This window comes from Oryctolagus cuniculus, chromosome 17, assembly GCF_051225735.1.
Source record: "Oryctolagus cuniculus isolate XC-2025 breed Fujian yellow rabbit chromosome 17, ASM5122573v1, whole genome shotgun sequence".
NCBI classification, from domain to species: domain Eukaryota; kingdom Metazoa; phylum Chordata; class Mammalia; order Lagomorpha; family Leporidae; genus Oryctolagus; species Oryctolagus cuniculus.
Genome location: NC_142883.1, coordinates 41,343,506 through 41,362,482, shown reverse-complemented (window position 1 = coordinate 41,362,482; position 18,977 = coordinate 41,343,506). Strand labels below are relative to the sequence as shown.

At 45.5% G+C, this 18,977-nt stretch overlaps 1 protein-coding gene across 5 annotated transcripts in view; it reads right to left on the bottom strand.

Annotated features, from left to right (window-relative positions):
• MYO1D (myosin ID) overlaps positions 1-18,977 on the bottom strand; it is a 341,376-nt gene that overhangs the window by 188,370 nt on the left and 134,029 nt on the right. For 4 of the 5 annotated variants that reach the window (XM_051824625.3, XM_089317415.1, XM_089317416.1 and 1 more), the window contains one exon: positions 13,639-13,771. In XM_051824625.3, coding sequence (XP_051680585.1) covers positions 13,639-13,771 — 133 coding nt within the window. Of the gene's footprint in view, positions 1-6,551; positions 13,029-13,638; positions 13,772-18,977 lie in introns of those variants that run through there. The other variant, XM_089317418.1, reaches the window with a different exon arrangement.

Here is an 18,977-nt window from a genome sequence, read left to right as displayed (position 1 = left end):
AAACACCCGCCCCTCATTTGGGTTTTTGCAAAGGGATTAAACTTTATGGGTGAGGAGAGAAGCTGCAAAAGCACCTGCAGGCATCAGTGATTCTATGAAAGAGCCCACTAGTAATCCTTCCTTGTGTGCCAATTAAGTCTTGTACGATGCGTTAGATCATAACTCCTTTTAAATATAAAACTGTGCTTGGCATGCATCCTGATACACTGAAGATAATGAATAAATAATTGGATGAATCCATCAGGTCAAATGTGCCCTTCTTATAAGCTTCAAGCGTTCCTTTTTCTTCTCTGAATCTGTAATCTATCAGATACACAGAGGCACTGTAATCAAGATACAGAGCTCTCAGTAGTTAAATTCAGCAGTTTTGAGCTCCGCTGAGGGATAGAGGCGGAAAGGAGTAGTAAATAATTTAAGAGGCGAAGCTTGAAGACTGAGTTTACTTGCATTTTGAACAGAATAGCACTTCTCAACCCCTGTGAAGGGACGCGCTAGTTGTCTATTTAGCACGCAGATAGATAAGCCCCTGGTTTCTGGCACAGATCTTGGATAACCTCTGGAGTTTCCTCAGTGGCAAGAGAGTCTCGGTTATGCTATCGAGGCTGCTCACGGCTGGGCTCCTAGGTAGTTTCAGATCAGGGGCTGCATTTTTGGGTGAGGCTGGGGGCTGAAGGCTGAGTTCAGTCCTGTAGCCAATGGCTTCCCTAGTCACACTTTCATAGTGATGCCCTGATGGGAACTCAGGACACCAAGGCTTGAGGGAGGTTCCTGGGAGATGAACACATTCATGTGCACCCTAGCTCCGTGAGGACAAAAGCTGCTGCGCTTGGACCTGCTTCCAAACCTTGTCACTCTGGCTCTCTCTGCATCTGGCCGCTCTTCTGTATTTTCTACAAACTAATCCTCAGGATGGCATTCTCCTCAGTTCTGTACATCATTCTAGCAAGTTATCCAATGTTGGGGGGTGGGTCACGGGAGTCCCTACTTTGTATCTCAGTGTCTTGGGGACCCCACTTGTGAATTAAGGGCAGTCTTATTTGGGGCCTTGCCCTTCAACGTGTGGGATCGGATGCTAACTCTGGGGTCAGTGTCACGACTGAGTTGAATCGTGACAGCTAACTGGTGTCAAGGGCTAGAGGTGCAGAGTGAGGGACGGTGGCTCCGCCCAGCACATCTGTCCTTTGCACCTCACAGTGTGTGGAAGAAGGACAAGCACAAGCACAGCTGGATGCAGCCCCTCCACTAGGAGTGGGTTCTCCGCCCCGCGCCTTGACTCTGGGCTGCCCTGTGACTCGCTGTAGGCAATACAACTCTGCAGAAGTGACACCAGTTACTCCCGAAGACGCGGCTGTGAGAAGCTGTGCCCTCATGGCCTGGGATGAAAGACAAGGTGAAGAATGATGTTCTACCAGCCAGGGCATTTGAGTGACCGCCCTAGACCACCCAGCCCCAGCTTGCAGCCACTTGCTAAGCACAGGTGAGCCCAGCCAAAGAACTGTCTGGTCAACCCAGTGACTCATGAGAAATGGGAACTGTTTTTGCTGTTGTTTTAAGACCCACGTTGTAGAATACTTTATTGGGTATTGGTAGATAACTGGCTCCTATTCCCTGGGAGTATTTTGGGACACCAACCTTTGGCTTGGACATTACATTCTTGTATAGTTAAGCTCAGTAGCATTATGGTACATAAGCAGCATCCCATGTGAAAATGTAGATCTGTTCTGGCACATTTACATGGGGAGCAGTGGTAGCTCATCTTTAAAAAGGGCTTATAATGCATTCAAAACAAACACCATCGGACGGGCAAGTGAGGGCTTTGGGCACGTTCCCTGGAATACAGGGTCTTCACTGCTTGGTGAACAAATGAAAGTCATCCCGAGGGGAGTGAAGATCGAAATGCTCCCAGGTCAGTCTGCATGCGCTGGTGCCAGGCTAACAGAGAGCGCTGCACAGAATCTTGGGCGTCTCTGCTACTGACTACTTACGGTATGAGAGTCTCCACTTGGAGCAATGACCAACGAGGCCATTTAAACCAACATCCATGCTGGTGATAACTTGAATACACAGACAGAACACACAAAGCCATTGTCTGAAGGCGCTGGAAAGCTAACAAGACAGTTGGGAAACACTGGGCCAGCACTCAGGGAGAAGGGCAGCTCTGGCCTGAGAGGGCCCTGGGGGAATCTGCCAGCTCCAGAGCTGTGGGTGGGTGCTAAGTAGTGGTTTGACAGCTTCTTGGGGCCAGTGGGACAGAGAAGAGATTACAGATTAGATTCTGAAAAGGAGGTGGCCATGGCCAAACCCCTCCCACTCTGAGTGTGGGTCCTCCACAGCGATCACAGCTCCACTTCAGTCCTCGAAACTGGAATAGCTAATGTGGAGTACTGGTGCTCCTAGATGCCCCAAAGAAGCAAAAGTAAATTTTCCCTATAGAGATATGGCATAGATTTGGGCTAATTATTTCTATAAAAATTTTCTAAGTGTAATATTCAGAATAAAATAAAAAATATATACATATAACTGGAGCCCTAAAGGAGAAGAAACAGAGGGAAAAAATATTTGAAGAGATAATAGCCAAGAGCTTCCTAAAACTGACTGGATAAAAAGAAAAGCCACAGGAGTGGGCGTCTGGCCCAATGGTCAGGTTGCTGGGCTGGGACACTTGCATCCTGCATTGACTGGAGTGCTTGGGTTCCATAACCACCTCCAGATCCCAACTCTGGCTTCCTGCCAACGCAGACCCTGGGGGCAGGGTGATGACAAGGTGTGGGGTTTCTTTCATCCACATAGGAGACCTGGATTGACTTCCCCAGGCTCTGGCTTTGGCTAGAAGGGCATCTGGTGAGTGAACCAATGAATGGTAGTGTGCTCTCTCTCTCACGCTCTAATACATAAATAAATATCTTTTAAACAATCAACCTATCAACTGAAGAAGTTTAACAAACCCCAGCCACATTAAAAAAAAATTCAACACTTTGGTGTATCAAAATAGAATTTGTGCAAGCCAAATTGCCAGAGGAGAAAAAGCAGATCACTTTAAGGAGCAATAAATGGAGTGATAGCTGACTTCTCAAAACACACTGTGGAGTCCAGAAGACAAAGGATCAGTATCTGGGAAGTGCTGAGCAACACTGCCAACCCAGAATCTCACGCCTGAAAACATATTATTCTAGAATATGAAGAAACAGTATAGGACATGCTTCTGGGTAAACAAAACTTGTCAGATCTCAAATAAGCTCAGGCAGAAGAAAATGGTACCTGTAACGTGAATGGTCAGTGACACAGGAAGAGGATGGCAGAAGTGAAAATGAGTGAATAGATCTAAATAGACACTGACCATACCTAACAACAACAAAAATAATGTCTTACTGGATATACATATTACATAATGAAACTGTATACAGTTATAAATATTTGTGAAAAGTACATAATTAAAATACATGATCAAAATAGTATATAGATTGGGAGGAGGTTAAAGGACATTAAAATGCTTTATTGGCCTGCTGCTGTCCAAGGAGGAGGTAAAAATATTGAATAATATTATATTTTTATATTCAAGAATGGTATTGAAACAAGTAACCTCTGAAACAATATTAAGGTATAAATCATCTAAAATCATAAAGGGAAGAAATGAGATAATTTTAAAAATCATTCTAACACTGGGAGGGGGAAGGGTGCCTTCCTAGATCCAGATAAACGTTCTGTCTCAAGACTCGGAGACCACATTTGGCACCGATTTCCTCAGAAGGCCAGGAACAGGGCGTGCCAGCAGGCGGTCCACACAGCACTCAGCTGACAGCCAGGGGGCCTGGAGGTGAGACTCCCACTGGGCAGGTGTGGGAGGCGTCCTTGGCTTCAAAGCCTCCTGTCTCACCCAAGCCATCGAGCGCTCTTCCAACAACTCGATAGGTTCTGTGGCAGGGTCCCCACAAAGGGCATGCCTAGTGCAAGGCTCACCGAGCTCAGGCAAGCCTAACGTGCGTCATCCAGACTGTGATCTTCTCCAGTCTAGATGCAATTCCCCCACAGGGATAGTTTCTTTCTTTTCTATTTTTTTTTAACTATAAACAATCTGCTGAGCGATACACTTGTTACATCTTGGACAGAGAGCTAGAAATTTAACTGAGGTTCAGTTGCCCAGCAGAAGGAGAAGAATTCTGTTTACCTCTGCCCAGCTTTTCTTTCTAAGGGAAAAATCAAATACAAAGTACTAATAAGATGATTGGTTTAAATGCAACACACAGTAACTACTGTAAAAATAAATGGACCATGATTTATTCAGAAGGCAAGGATTGTCAGAAAGGACTTGAAAAATACAGACAATGTAACATTACTTATGTTAGTTAGGAGACATACTTGAAACATGAGGCTATAGGAAGCCTGAAAGCATACCATGCCAACCCAGCCAAAGAGAAAAGTGGGTACAGCTGTATTGATCACGCAAAGCAGACTTTAAGGCAAAAAGCACCATGGAAAGAGAGAGATGTTTGATGATATAACTAACAGGTCTAACTTAAATGAACCTAAGCAAAAGTTCTCTAAGCAAAAATTGAAGATATGAGCAGAAATATTCAGAATCAAAGTAGATTTTAACATAATACCTTTTAACATTGACACAATAAATTAGTTCGGATATAGAAAATTTGAATATGATTAGCAAATTTGATCTAACTGACTTGTATAGAATACTGCATGCAAATTATGTTGAAATGTGCATACCACGTATGAACAAAACAAATTCAACAAATTTCTAAGGGCTGAAATTACAGAGTATGTTCTGTGGTACAATAAGACTAGGACAGAAATCAAGAGCAAAAAGATCATTAGAAAAATTGGTGTGTCTTCAAATTAAGAAATGTACTTCTTAATGACCCCAGGTCAAATAGGAAACCACAATGGGAACTGAAAATATTTTGAAGTGAACAACTGAACAAATCATGTAGGCAAAGCACTCTGAGTATGAGGCCTCATTTGTGTAGTGCACATAAACTGAACAGAAACTGGCTGAATGGAATTTTACCTGGCCTGTTTAGAGAGACCATGCACAGAAAGTGGCAACACAGGGTGAGCCAGCAGTGGTCGGGTAAGGAGTGGAGAAAGCCCTTTCATCCTGCCTAGAGATATGGATGTCTCTGGATAAGGAATCCAGTGGGAATACTTTCTCTATATTTAATCAGCATTCTGTCTTATAAATGCCGCCTCCTCTCTCATTTATAAATAGCCAGACTGACTAAGCCTAAGAAATCCTAAATTTGACAAATACAGCACGCCTTACAAAGGTTAAACTGCAAAAGTTAATAGTGATCTTATTCTCTTTAACTTCTTAATCTGCCTCTCCCTCTCTCTTATGTGGAAAATGTCATCTGTGAAAGTATACTGAGGTGTGTACATACATGTATGCGCTGGGACATAGTATTTAAATATACATCTATTTAACCTGCTTTGGACTGTCAGCTAGAACAAAAGCAAATTTAAGTTCACTCAATACCTTAGGGACCATCTGTTTTAGTGCTTTAACAGGTACCCAGAGGCATAGAAAACTAATGGAATCCACTGTCTAACTTCAGAGAAGACATGCACTGGAAGCCTTGTGTGGACCCTGAGGAGGTGAGGGAGACCCGGGATCGCAACTTTCCCCTAAGACAGAGGGGCCAGATGCATGAGGGGATGCGTCACCGTGACATGTAAGATAGTGAGGAGAGCCAGTCCACGACCACTAAAACCGGGGTGAACCCGGCCTCCAGGGCTGCTTCTGAGACGCGACTGCCGAGCCCGCTTCCGATCCTCCATCTTTGTGAGGCTGGGCAGGCTGGGCGGGTGGAGGTTGGAACTCAGGACGTGGGAGGAGGGGCTGTGCTTCGGTCAGGAATCCTGAATGGCTAAACCTGCGAGTACAAGGGAAAGGCAGACCTGGCCTCCTCTGGCCTCGTCAGGGCTGCAGCCCCTCACTGGGCTGATTGCTGCACTGCTGAAACAGGATGAAGAATTTGTCTGATAGAGGCTTCAACCTCCAACTCCTCTGTTTCCTCATGTTCAGACATCACCAATACACTGTCACTATCTGGATTCTTTGTGATCTGACAGTTTTTACTCATGTATTTGGGTTTACTTCTGCCGTCACCATTTACTCTGGTGTTCTTTTGTCTCCTGGCTACGGCACTATTTAGGGTGATTTTTCTCCTAATCTGGCCCCTGCCCCCACAACCTGTTGAGCATTTATGACTTCTTCCACTCTTAAAGATCTCACTACAAAGTTTTAATAGGCATATTTGGGAGGCAAAGAAATAGAGAACTTGAGCTCCTGTCTGCTGGCTTGCTCCCAAATGTACAACACGGTCCCTGGCTGGGGCTGAAGCCGGGAGTCAGGAACTCAGTCCAGATTTCCCAGGTGGGCAGCAGGCGCCCACTCACTTGTGCCATCACCGTTGCTTGCCAGGGCCTGCATGAGCAGGAAGCTGCACTCGGGAATGGAGTGGATATTGAACCCAGGCACTCCAGTGTGGGCTGGGGAATCTTAATCACAAGGCCAAACCCCTGCTCCTTTACATGTATTTTTAACTCATCAGAGATGAAAGCTAAGCTGTGTTTTTATTAGTTTCCTAAGAAGCAAAGATCTAAAACACTTGATTAAAATTACTCACCCTTCCAATTTAGATGCTATTGTTGTCATGCTATCTAATTCTAATCTTTTTTTTTAAAAGATTTTATTTTTTTAAAGGCAAAGAGAGGGGGGCAAGGGAGAAAGCGAGGGAGAAAGGGAGAGAGAGGGAGAGAGAGGTGGAGGGAGAGGGAGAGGTGGAGGGAGAGAGAGACAGGGAGAGGGAGAGGGAGAGAGACAGAGAGAGGAGAGAGAATGAATGAATGAATGAATATATTTTCCATCTCCTGGCTCACTCTCCAAATGGTCATAATAGCCAAGTATGGGTCAGGCTGAAGCCAGGTGCCAGGAACTCCATTTGGATGTCCCACATGGGTAATGGGGCCCCAAGGACTTGGGTCATCTTCTACTGTTTTCCCAGGCAGATTAGCAGGAAGCTGGATTGGAAGCAGAGCAGCCAGGATTCAAACTGGTGCTCCAATATGGAATGTTGGCCACAATGCCAGTCCCTGATGCTACTCTTTATTTTTAATCCTATAGGATATTACAGAGTGAGTTGATGTGCATCCACATATTAACCAATCTTTTTGCATTTCACACTTTCATTTAGTATATTCTTCCCAATGCCTGAAGTATATTCTTCAGAATTTCCTTTAGTAAAGTCCTAAGGTTAGTAAGACTCCCTTGGCTTTTCTTTTCCAGAAAGACTCCTTATTGTGTCTTTGTTCCTGAAGTATATATTCTCTGGGTATAAAATTTTGGTTTATAGCTCTTTTCTCTCAGCTTAAGTGTAATTCCTTTGAAGCTAATCTGTTTTTTCCCTCTGGCTGCTTTCAAGATACTTTGTCTTCGATGTTCTGGGATGTACACTAGCTGCCACATGTAGATTTCTTTTAATTTTTCTAATTTAGGATGCACTGGGATTCCTGATTCTGTTGAGTGGTATCTTTCAACATTTTTTTTGGTAAGATTTATTCATTTATTTGAAAGTCAGAGTTACATAGAGAGAGGGAGAGACAGAGAGAGATTTTCTATCTGCTGCTTCACTCCCCAGATGGCTGCAATGGCCAGGGTTGGGCCAGGTCAAAGCCAGGAGCCAGGAGATTTGTCCAGGTCTCTCATGCAGCTACAGGGGCCCAAGCACTTAGGTCATCTTCTGCTGCTTCTTGCAGGCACATTAGTAAGGCGCTGGATTGGAAGTGGAGCAGCAGGGACACAAATCAGTGCCCATACGGGATGCCGGCATTGCAGGCAGCATCTTCACCTGCTATGCCACAGCGCCAGCCCCTCTTTCAACATTCTTGAAATCCTCAGCAATTATTTCTTCAAATATTGCTCTGCCCATTCTCTCTTCCATGACTGACTAGATGCATGTCCAATCTTTTCATTCTATCTTCTGTGTCACTTATTGTTGCTTTAAGCTGTTTCATTTGTCTCTCTAGGTAGAATTCTGAATGATTTCTTTAATTTTTTAAAAAAATTTTTTTGACAGGCAGAGTGGACAGTGAGAGGGAGAGACAGAGAGGAAGGTCTTCCTTTGCCGTTGGTTCACCCTCCAATGGCCGCCGCGCTGCGGCCGGCGCACCGCGCTGATCCGATGGCAGGAGCCAGGTGCTTCTCCTGGTCTCCCATGGGGTGCAGGGCCCAAGCACTTGGGCCATCCTCCACTGCACTCCCTGGCCATAGCAGAGAGCTGGCCTGGAAGAGGGGCAACCGGGACAGAATCCGGCGCCCTGACCGGGACTAGAACCTGGTGTGCCGGTGCCGCAAGGCGGAGATTAGCCTAGTGAGCCACGGCGCTGGCCTGATTTCTTTAACTTTTATCTTCATTTCACTATTTTCAGTTTTGCTTAAACTGATATTGAACCTACCCACTGAGTCTTTACTTTTATATTTTATTTGGTATTTATTTTTAAGGCAGAGAGAGAAAGAGATCTTCCATCTGCTGGTTCAATACCCAGATGCATACAACAGCCAAGGAGGAGGCAGGCCAAAGCCAATAACTCAGAACTCAACCTGGATCTTCCAAGAGGGGTGGCAGGAACCAAACCACTAGGGCAATCACTTGCTGTCTCCCAGGGGCACACGAGCAGGAAGCTGGACTCAGAAGGGGAACCAGGACTCGAATCAGGGACTTTTAGGCCATGTGGATATTCCACGCACTGTCTTAACCACTGTGCAGAAGGCCTGCACCGAGATTTTGATAGTCATTTGGTTTTTATTTCTGTCCCCTGGCTTGCTCTTTCTCTCATTATCAGTTCTTGAGGCTACCGTTCGTGATCACCACGATGTCGGTAGCTTTCGGGGTCCATACCACCTGTCTGATGTGTGGGCTGATCTCATGCACGGCATCCTGTGGCGATTCCTCACTGTGAGCTGCTTACCTTTCTCAGAAATGCATCTGTGGGACTTCTACACAGTTGTGTAGGAAAGTGATTTTCTCGAGAGAACAAAATCTGTGTTTGCTTACTTCACATACCTGGGGGCAACCAAAACCTGGCCCTCTCTACCAGATCATTGGCCTGAGGCTTGCCAATCGGGGCTGCCAATGGGGAAACGCGGCTTATGGTGACACATTCTCAGGAGATATTAGTCTCCCAGCTGACAGCCCAGGCTCAGTGCCGGGAACAAGACGGCAGCCTTGCTATGGATGAAGCATCATTTCCAGGTCAGTCTAGGTGGAGCTCTCAGAAGCCCCCCGTGTGGCGGTGTGGCAGCATCTGTGTCCAGCTCTCCTACCAGATATCCTACTTTGGGTAGACCCTGGACCCAGACTCAAATAACTACACGCAAAGCTCGCTACTGCTGGCAAACCCCCACAGGGTAAAAGGCAGCTTTAGGGTTCCGGCAACTTTCTCCCCTTTGCTAAGTGAACCTCGTGTTCACACAGCCTCTGGCTTGCATATTCCTCACTTGTGTTAGTTCCCGGCTTCATTCGAGCAGTCGGCTCAAATGTATTTTACCCAACAATCCAGTTGTTTTCAGTTGGCTGCAGTGGGCACCTCTTTTACCAGAAATTGCATTATTCACATGTGTTAAGATCTTTCCTTCCATGTTCCTAGATTAGACTGACCTGTATTTTTTTCTCATATTAATCCTATAATAAGGTGGAATTCTCCCAGGATGAGTCAGGTAGAGGCTCACCTGCCCCAGTCCTCCACAACAGTGTGCCTGTGTTGGAGATCATGGGCTCCTGGGGTTTTACACCATTTATCTGCAACCATCTATCCTGGTGTCCTTGGCTGAGCTAGGTGAGGGTGGACTTCTGATGGGTGATTCGGAATCTTCAAGGTCACAAGCTTATTCAGATCTTCTAGCATTGATTTTTTTTAGCACACTTTTCTAGAAAACTAAATTTTCAAAGGTACTGACATACAGCTGTTCCACTGTCGTCCTTTTTCATTCCTAATGTTAGGGAGGAAGTCAGAGATCAGCCCATGTGTGTGAGGGACCCAAGGAAAGCAAAGCAGCCATGCAGAGGAATGGAGCAGCCTGGGTCGTACACCGGGAAGCCACCCAGTATCTCACACTACAAAGGCGTGCCCATACCCCTCTAACTTTGTAGGTGGTCCCAGCCTCTCCCCTGCCCCAAGGAAGGCACCCCAGGAGAATCCTCTGCTCAGCACCCAATGGCTTACCCAGCCTGGTGGCCCTGGGCGGGAACACCTTGGGAGGAATTTCACCTGCAGCACACTCAGCAAACCCTTGTCCAGGAGAGGGAGCAGGGGGAGAAGCAGTGGGAAGAACTGGAGCCCGTTCCCTTATGAGCCATGGTCTGGATACAGATGGGCTCTCTGGACTTCACTGAGGCACTGCCTGGCCTGTCGGGCGTATTCTCGCCATCAACCACATGTCCTTGCCCACCCCAGTCTGAATGGCCAGGCGCTGTCTCTGATTTCGTCTGCAGGGCCCACCCGTGTTGATGATGCCCTACCCGCTGAACCTTGCTACCTTGCTCGCCACTGCTCTTGTCTCATGCCTGAATGCTTTCTTGAGCAAAGACAAGCACCTATCCCACCTATTTCTGCTAACAATAATACTTTTTCTTTATCAGTTTTATTGTTTGGTTATACATGCTTGATTTTCTATTCTTTTAAATTTTCTCTATTTAAAAATTGTTTTCTGACTTCTTCCTTTAGGTTTTCTTTGGTGTTCCCATTTCTGGTTTCCTGAGCCAAACTTACCCACTTACTTTTTGTATTCCTTGTTATTTTATAAAGACACAACAAGTGGGTCACTTTAATAAGATCCTACAAGTTCTGATGAATTCTTTGTCAAGCAGTTCCAAATGTCTTGAAATTTCAATATGACTGCCTCTTCAACCTATGAGTTACTTAGGAGAGCATTTTAAAAAGTTTCCAAGTACATTTATTTAAAAATTATATCTTTTAAAATTATTTATTTGAGAGGGAGAGGGGAGGGGAAAGGGGAGAGAGGACAGGAGGGGAAGTGAAGGAAGGGAGGGGAGGAGAAAGGAGGGGAGAGGGAGAGAAACACTTGCTCCCATTGGCTGGTTCACTCCCACAAGTTTGCAATGGCTGGAGCTGAGCCTGGACCAGGGCCACAGCTGGGAGGTGGGAACTCAATTCAGTCTCCAACCTGGGGTGGCAGGGACCCAATTACTTGAGCCATCACTGCTGTCTCCCAGGGTCTGCTTCATTTTTTTTTTCAAACTTGCATTGAGGAAGGGAAATGTATCTGTAAATATCTTCTTTCAAAAATGGCTGAGACTTCCTTTGTGATCTCATATGTGGTCAGTTCTTGAAAATGTTCCATGTGTACTTGAAAGGAATATATATATATCTTACTCCCTTGGTATAAGGGTTCTTTTGATCTATTACATAAAGTTTAAATTTGGTTTTCAAAGCTTCCACATTCTCACTAATGTTTCTGTCTGCTTGATCTATGAGTTTCTGCAGCTGGTTTAAAATTTCCCACTCAGGCTGCAGATGTGTCAGTTGGGCCTTTCATTTTTTTCAGGCTCTTCTTTTGGTTATAGCGTTTGTACATTGTTAGGTATCTAGTTCAACATGGTTTTACTTCTTGGGTATTTTTGTTATTAATAATACTAAAGAAGAATTAACAATTCTTTTTGTTAAATTCTGTTTTCTCTCACATTAACATTGCTTTGATAACTCTTTATCCACCTCTTCGTCTTGGAGCTCTCTGCACAGTGCTTGTCGGTGTGCCCCCTTCAGGCGACACAGAGCTAGTTGTTTAGGCTATTTACATTGATCGTACATACCATTATTTAGATTTTTTTCTATTATTATTTTGGGTTTTCTGAGTATCAGTTTTTCATTGCTTCTAGCTGCTTCCTGCCCTGCTACTGCACTGGTAAGTGTCCCCACTCTTCTGCTTGTCTCTGCTTCCGCCCTCCCTTCCTTACCTCCATGCACACAGCAGGGGAGCTATATAGACACTGCCCGGTTACTTGCCTAACTTGTATACAGTATCCTTTTCCCACTTTGAAGTGGAACTCCTATTTCCAGCTGGTTCACTGCTGACCAGAATAAAAATGCATTTCCCAGCTTCCTTGGCAACTATATACAGCAAATGGGCTAGAGCTGGAATGTTGTGTGAGATTTCCAGGAAGTCTCTTTAAAAGGGAGGAAGCCCCAGCGGCCACCTTGGACTAGGGGGTCAGAGGCAAAGCCCCAGGACGGGAGAGCAGAAAGACAGAAGGCACCTGAGTCCCCCGCAGCCCTGGCACCAGCCCTGGCATGCCTTCTCTGGCACTTCACTTACAGGAGGGAAATGAATGTCTTTCTTGCTGAAGTCACTAATTTGGGGATCTCTTTTATTAGAAGCTAAATGCAATTCCTGATCCAGAAATTATAGAAGGCTCTAGAATTTTTTTTTAAGCCACAGTTAACTACCAGCTTTAGAAAACAGAAGAACGATTCTTTTTTCTAGTTAAGTAAACGTTGGAAAACCTCAGCATTCAATTCCGTTCCCTGTTTTGCCTGCCTTCTGGGCTCACGCTGGTTCTTGCTGGGTGAGGCGGGTTGACGGTGATACGCAGAGAAACTGAGATATGGAGGGAAGGCCCTCACAGGTACTCCAGTCTTTGGCGCCAGTGTGCTTTCGGCCGCCTTTCTGGGGTGTGAGCTGACAAAGCTGACATACAGAGCCACGGGCCGTCACCTGAGGCCAGAGTCGTGAACAGAAATAGAAAGCTACTCAGCAAATGCGTCCTTATGGCTGCTGCCTCATTTATTCTCAGTGAAGTAACCAGAAACGCTATCGATGTGAATTCTTAGAGAGGAAGCAGATTTTTTTTTTTTTTACAATGGGTAATAACGAAGAAGAAAATGTATCAGAAGTGCAACAGAAGAGAAAGGTAAAAATGAAGGAACTAAAAATAATGAGTCCCAGGGTGCTGCCTAATTTATCACACTTGTCAACAGCAGCAGTTAAGGGTCGAAATCTGTTCTTAAAGAAGAAAATAAAAAAAGGAAACAGACTATAGTTAATCAAACAGCATTAGACCTCAAAGGAACAATAAAAAGCAGAAATAACTGTCAACAATACAGATTTCTATTTCCACTGTTTAAAACAGCCCAAGGACAACACTTACACACCAAACTTTCTTATAAAAGTCTCTTTTGGCCATTTATCTTCAAACACAATATGTGGGTGGCTCATTATTCCAATTTAACTTGTTTTGTTTTTGTTTTTTCCATGCCCTGTCATCAGCACAGGCCCAAAGTTCATTTTGCCAGGCACGCTAGACCTCATGTGTTCTTAAAATCTCATTAGGATTTTCCCCTTGACCACGACAGTGGAATAAACAGCTCAAATTTAAGAAAAGCATTCGGCTGAGACATAAACAGTTGTTCTACCCAGGCAATTTTAAGGAAAAGCAAAAAGAGCAAAGAAAAGCAGGAATGAAAATTGTGTAACATCTACTTTATACTGTGTTTTTGGTTTACCTAAATTATCCAAAAAGCAAATTGTACACATTCTCTGTAATGAAACACACATCAAGAGGGACATCTGTAAGTTAAAATGGGTTTTTAAGAAAAGGAAATAATTACCTTTGACGCAAGGTTATCAACCAGTGCAATCATGGAGTTCTTGAACAAGGTGGCAGCAGTCAGTGGGCGCTTGGTCACCTCTGTTATGCTCAGTTTGCCTTCCGGCCACATGTTCTTCAGTACTGGATTTGAACTGAGAGGCACAGAGAGAACAATTCAGATGTCACATTCAAATAAACTGGGAAAAAAGCCCCAAACTCTCCTGTTGGACTCTATCCTGAAACTCACAACAAGACTGCAGAAGGAACTCGCAGAGGGCCTTTCTGTTTCTTCCTTGGTAAAATTATTCCACCCAGAAGAATTATGCTCGAAGTGCCATGACCTAACTGCTTTGCCAATCAAGAATTTTCCAAGCTGTAGCACAATAAAAAATTCATAAGTATTTATTTATCTATTTGAAAGGCAGGGTAGGGGGAGAGGGAGTTAGCTCTTCTATCCACTGTTCACTCCCCCCATGTCCGCAACAGCTAGGACTGGGCCAGAATCAAGTTAAGGAGCCAGGAACTCCATCTGGGTCTCCCACATGGGTGGCAGGGGCTCAAGCACTTGAGCTGTTACCCACCGCCTCCCAGGTGCTTCAGCAGGACTTGAGCCCAGGGATTTGGATGTGGGATGTGGGCGTCCCAAGTGGAGATTATCCTGTTGTGCCACAACACCTGCCTCTAAAAAGCCATTAAACTTCTGTAAAACAATATATACATGAATAACTGGGACCATTATGGTTAATAGGGCTGTTTTAATATATCTGAGCATAAAACTAATTGGTTTTGTGTTGGCTAAAATGTGAGGACTAACCATTAGTTGGAAAAACGGCATTCAAGGTCACGGCAGAACACTTGGAAATGGAAACATTCTTAATTAAAATAAATATTCATGCAGAATGGGTAACACCATAAGAAGCCAGCTGTTTATAAAAATCCAGACAGGGTTTAAAGTAACCACTCCTGTATGTCTAATAAGGCCCTTTACACTGTAGCTGCATGGCTGAGTACACTGACAGGCAGCACTGGAAGCTGCAATATTTTATTGATGTGACACCAAAATTCTTGTACTCTAATTCTCAAAATGCACTTCAGGTCAACTCTCAACTTAAAAATTGTATATTTGTTGGTACATGCTCAATCGGACTTACCCCAAATGGTAGAGTTAGAAATGTGCCAGGGGATTCCGATTCAATCCCATCAAGGTGGCATGTACCAATGCCATCTCACTAGTCCAAGTGATCAATTTCTGTTCACAATTGATCATAATGATAGGACTAAGAATCAAAGGGATCACATAAACAAGACTAGTGTCTGCAAATACTAACTGATAGAATAAAAAAGGGAGAGAACGATCCAACATGGGAAGTGGGATACACAGCAGACTCATAGAATGGCAGATGTCCTAAACAGCACTCTGGCCTCAGAATCAGCCATTAAGGCATTTGGATCTGGCTAAAAAGCCCATAAGAGTATTTCAGGCATGGAAAGCCAAGACACTGTGGCAAAAACAAACAAACAAACAAACAAACAAACAAAAAAAAACCCAACAATAACAACAACCACCACCCACACACCACAAAACAACAACCAACCAACCAACCAACCAACCTAAATGAAAGATCTCTGCAAGTGAGATCCCAGTGGAAAGAACGGGGCCATCAAAGAAGGAGGTACCTTTCTCTGAAGGGAGGAGAGAACTTCCACTTTGACTATGACCTTGTTTAAATATGATCAGAGTCGGCGAACTCAAAAGGCCTCCATAGCCTTGGCAACTCATGACTAGAGCCTAGGGTGATTACTGACACCATAAACAAGAGTGTCAATTTGTTAAGTCAACAACAGGAGTCACTGTGCACTTACTCCTCATGTAGAATCTCTGTCCTTAATGTGTTGTACATCGTGATTTAATGCTATAACTAGTACTGAAACAGTATTTTTCACTTTGTGTTTCTGTGTGGGTGCAAACTGTTGAAAGCTTTACTTAATATATGCTAAATTGGTCTTCTGTATATAAAGAGAATTGAAAATGAATTTTGATGTGAATGGAATGGGAGAGGGAGCAGGAGAGGGGAGGGTTGCGGGTGGGAGGGAAGTTATGGGGGGGAAGCCATTGTAATCCATAAGCTGTACTTTGGAAATTTATATTTATTAAATAAAAGTTAAAAAAAAAAGTTGTATATTTGGGGCCAGTGCTGTGGTGCAGTGGGTTAAAGCCCTGGCCTGAAGTGCCGGCATTCCATATGGGTGCCAGTTCTAGTCCTAGTTGCTCCTCTTCCTATCCAGCTCTCTGCTATGGCCTGAGAAAACAGTAGAAGCTGGCCCAAGTCCTTGGGCCCCTGCACCCATGTGGGAGACCTGGAAGAAGCTCCTGGCTCCTGACTCAGACTGGCTCAGCTCCAGCCATTGTGACCATGTCAGGGTGAACCAGCAGATGGAAGACCTCTCTGTCTCTACCCTCTCTGTAACTCTTTCAAATAAATTAAAACAAATATTTAAATAAATAAATAAATAAAAATTGTATATTCACTATTTGGCTTATTGAGATAGTTTTAAAAACGTGTGGTGACCTCAACTGTGATTTTCTGTTTCATTTTGGGTGTTTTTTATTTTAAAGTAATTGGAGCTTGAAATGTTGCTTGTTTCCTGGAAACTTTTCTCCTGCCACAAATTTTTCTCTATAAAAATTGGGGGTTGAAAAGAGAAATGAATTCACACAGACATGCATTGCTAATGTGCTCGCTCCTGCCCAACTGCCATTTTGCCCACTTTTCTTTGCTTTGCATAAAAATGAGAAAATTGAGTTGGTTCCCCAAAGCACCCACTAAATTCCTGTACACATAAATACTTAAAGTAATACCTGCAATATGAAAGAATAGATGACAACAGAGGAGAGCAGATAAGTGGTGGCATGAGGACTAACTTGGACTGATTGGGCATAGTGGGTAAAGCTGTCATCTGTAGTGCCAGCATCCCATATGGGCACTGATTCAACACCCGGCTGCTCCACTTCCAATCCAGCTCTCTGCTATGGCCTGGGAAAGCACTGCAAGATGACCCAAGTCCTTGGGCCCCTCCACCTGCATGGGAGACCCAGAAGAAACTCCTGGCTTCTGGTTTCGGATCGGCTCAGCTCTGGCTTTTCTGGTCATCTGGGGAGCAAACCAGCGGATGGAAGACCTCTCTCCCCTTCTTTCTCTGCCTCTGCCTCTCTGCAGCTCTGCCTTTTGAATAAATAAATAAATCTTTAAAAACTAAAATATCAGAGCCCTTTTCTGAAAGGGGAAACTCATCCAGAAAACCAGTTTGCATAAAAGCAGGCAGATTTTTTTTTTAAATTTATTTATTTACTTGAAAGGCAGAGTTACAGAGAGGCAGAGGAAGAGGCAGAGGCAGAGAGAGAGAGGTGTTCCATCTTCTGGTTCGCTACTCAAATGGCTGCAACAGCTGGAGCTGGGCCAATCTGAAGCCACGAGCCAGGAGCTTCTTCAGCGTCTCCCAAGTGAGTTCAGGTGCTCAAGGATTAGGGTCATCTTCCTCTGTGTTCCCAGGCCATAGCAGAGAGCTGGATCAGAAGTGGAACAGCCGGGTCTTGAGCCACGCTCATACGGGATGACCAGCTCTATCAGGTGGCGGCTTTACCCACTACGCCACAGCACCAGCCCCTAAAAGCAGGCAGATCTTGTCTGGCTAAGGAGACAGTGGTAAAGTGTAAAAGTCTGTGCACCTGCTATGGCACCTGCTTGCTCCTTTCCTGCCTCCATTTATTCACACGTATGTACACAGACACACGTATGCTACACAGAGAGACCTCCAGAGATCATATCGACACACACAAAGAAAGAACAGATTCACAGTTTGGGAGGCTGGTTAGCTCTGGAAACATCCAAGAGTGTCCAGAGGTAAAGAGGGCCCAACCAGGCACCATGTAGGAGGGTAGTTTTAGCTGGAAGGATTTCAAGACTTCCCCCACACTGGCAAGGGCTTTCAACGTCCAGAGATGCTGGGGGAGGGGTCCTCACAAAGTCCACGGAAAATGAGTTTAATGAAAACAATGCACATGGATTTCAAAGGGCTTTTCTGCACCAAAATAAACTGATGTTTTAATTCCGCTCTTGCGGCCGGCGCCGCGGCTCACTAGGCTAATCCTCCGCCTAGCGGCGCCGGCACACCGGGTTCTAGTCCCGGTCGGGGCGCCGGATTCTGTCCCGGTTGCCCCTCTTCCAGGCCAGCCCTCTGCTGTGGCCAGGGAGTGCAGTGGAGGATGGCCCAGGTGCTTGGGCCCTGCACCCCATGGGAGACCAGGAAAAGCACCTGGCTCCTGGCTCCTGCCATCGGATCAGCGCGGTGCGCCGGCCGCAGCGCGCCGGCCGCGGCGGCCATTGGAGGGTGAACCAACGGCAAAAGGAAGACCTTTCTCTCTGTCTCTCTCTCTCACTGTCCACTCTGCCTGTCAAAAAAATAAAAAATAAAAAAAAAAAAAAATTCCGCTCTTGCTTGAACTTTCTGAGGGCCTCACACTTATGGCAAGGCCATCCCACGTGGTGACATGTGTCAGCCGAGCCCAGTGCCTTCAATGTAGGATTTCTTTGAGGTCCTTTGATCCAATTCACACTTAGTAGGCAACTTGGTACTCTGGATTCCGTGGGGAGCAGCTATCACTGCCAATTAATAGATAAGAATTCTCACTGCCATCTGACTTTCCGAGCAGGTTTTCTACCAAGGAAAAGTGGCCTCTTCAACTGGCACATGCACTGCATCCCAAGTGGCAGTCAGATTTCTCGCTAGAAACCGGCGGTCATGATGCTTCAGCTCTCCTCTGGTCCTGCGAGCTTGGGTGGCGTCAGTGCACCACTGAGAGCTGCGGCTGTGTGCTGAGGGCGGCACCTCTGGGCCATGATGAGGCCATGGAGGTGCCGAGCATCATGCTGGAGGGACACAGCCCCGCAGCACACCTGCAAATGGCCACTGGCCATGCGGTGCAGTTTTTCCAATTTGAGTTTTTTTTTTTTTTTTTTTTTGGACAGGCAGAGTGGATAGTGAGAGAGAGAGAGAGAGAGAGAGAGAGAGAGAGAGAGAGAGAGAAAGGTCTTCATTTTTGCCGTTGGTTCACCCTCCAATGGCCGCCACGGCTGGCGCACTGCGGCCGGCGCACCGCACTGATCCGAAGGCAGGAGCCAGGTGCTTCTCCTGGTCTCCCATGCGGGTGCAGGGCCCAAGCACTTGGGCCATCCTCCACTGCACTCCCTGGCCACAGCAGAGAGCTGGCCTGGAAGAGGGGCAACCGGGACAGAATCCGGCGCCCTGACCAGGACTAGAACTGGGGGTGCCGATGCCGTAGGCGGAGGATTAGCCTAG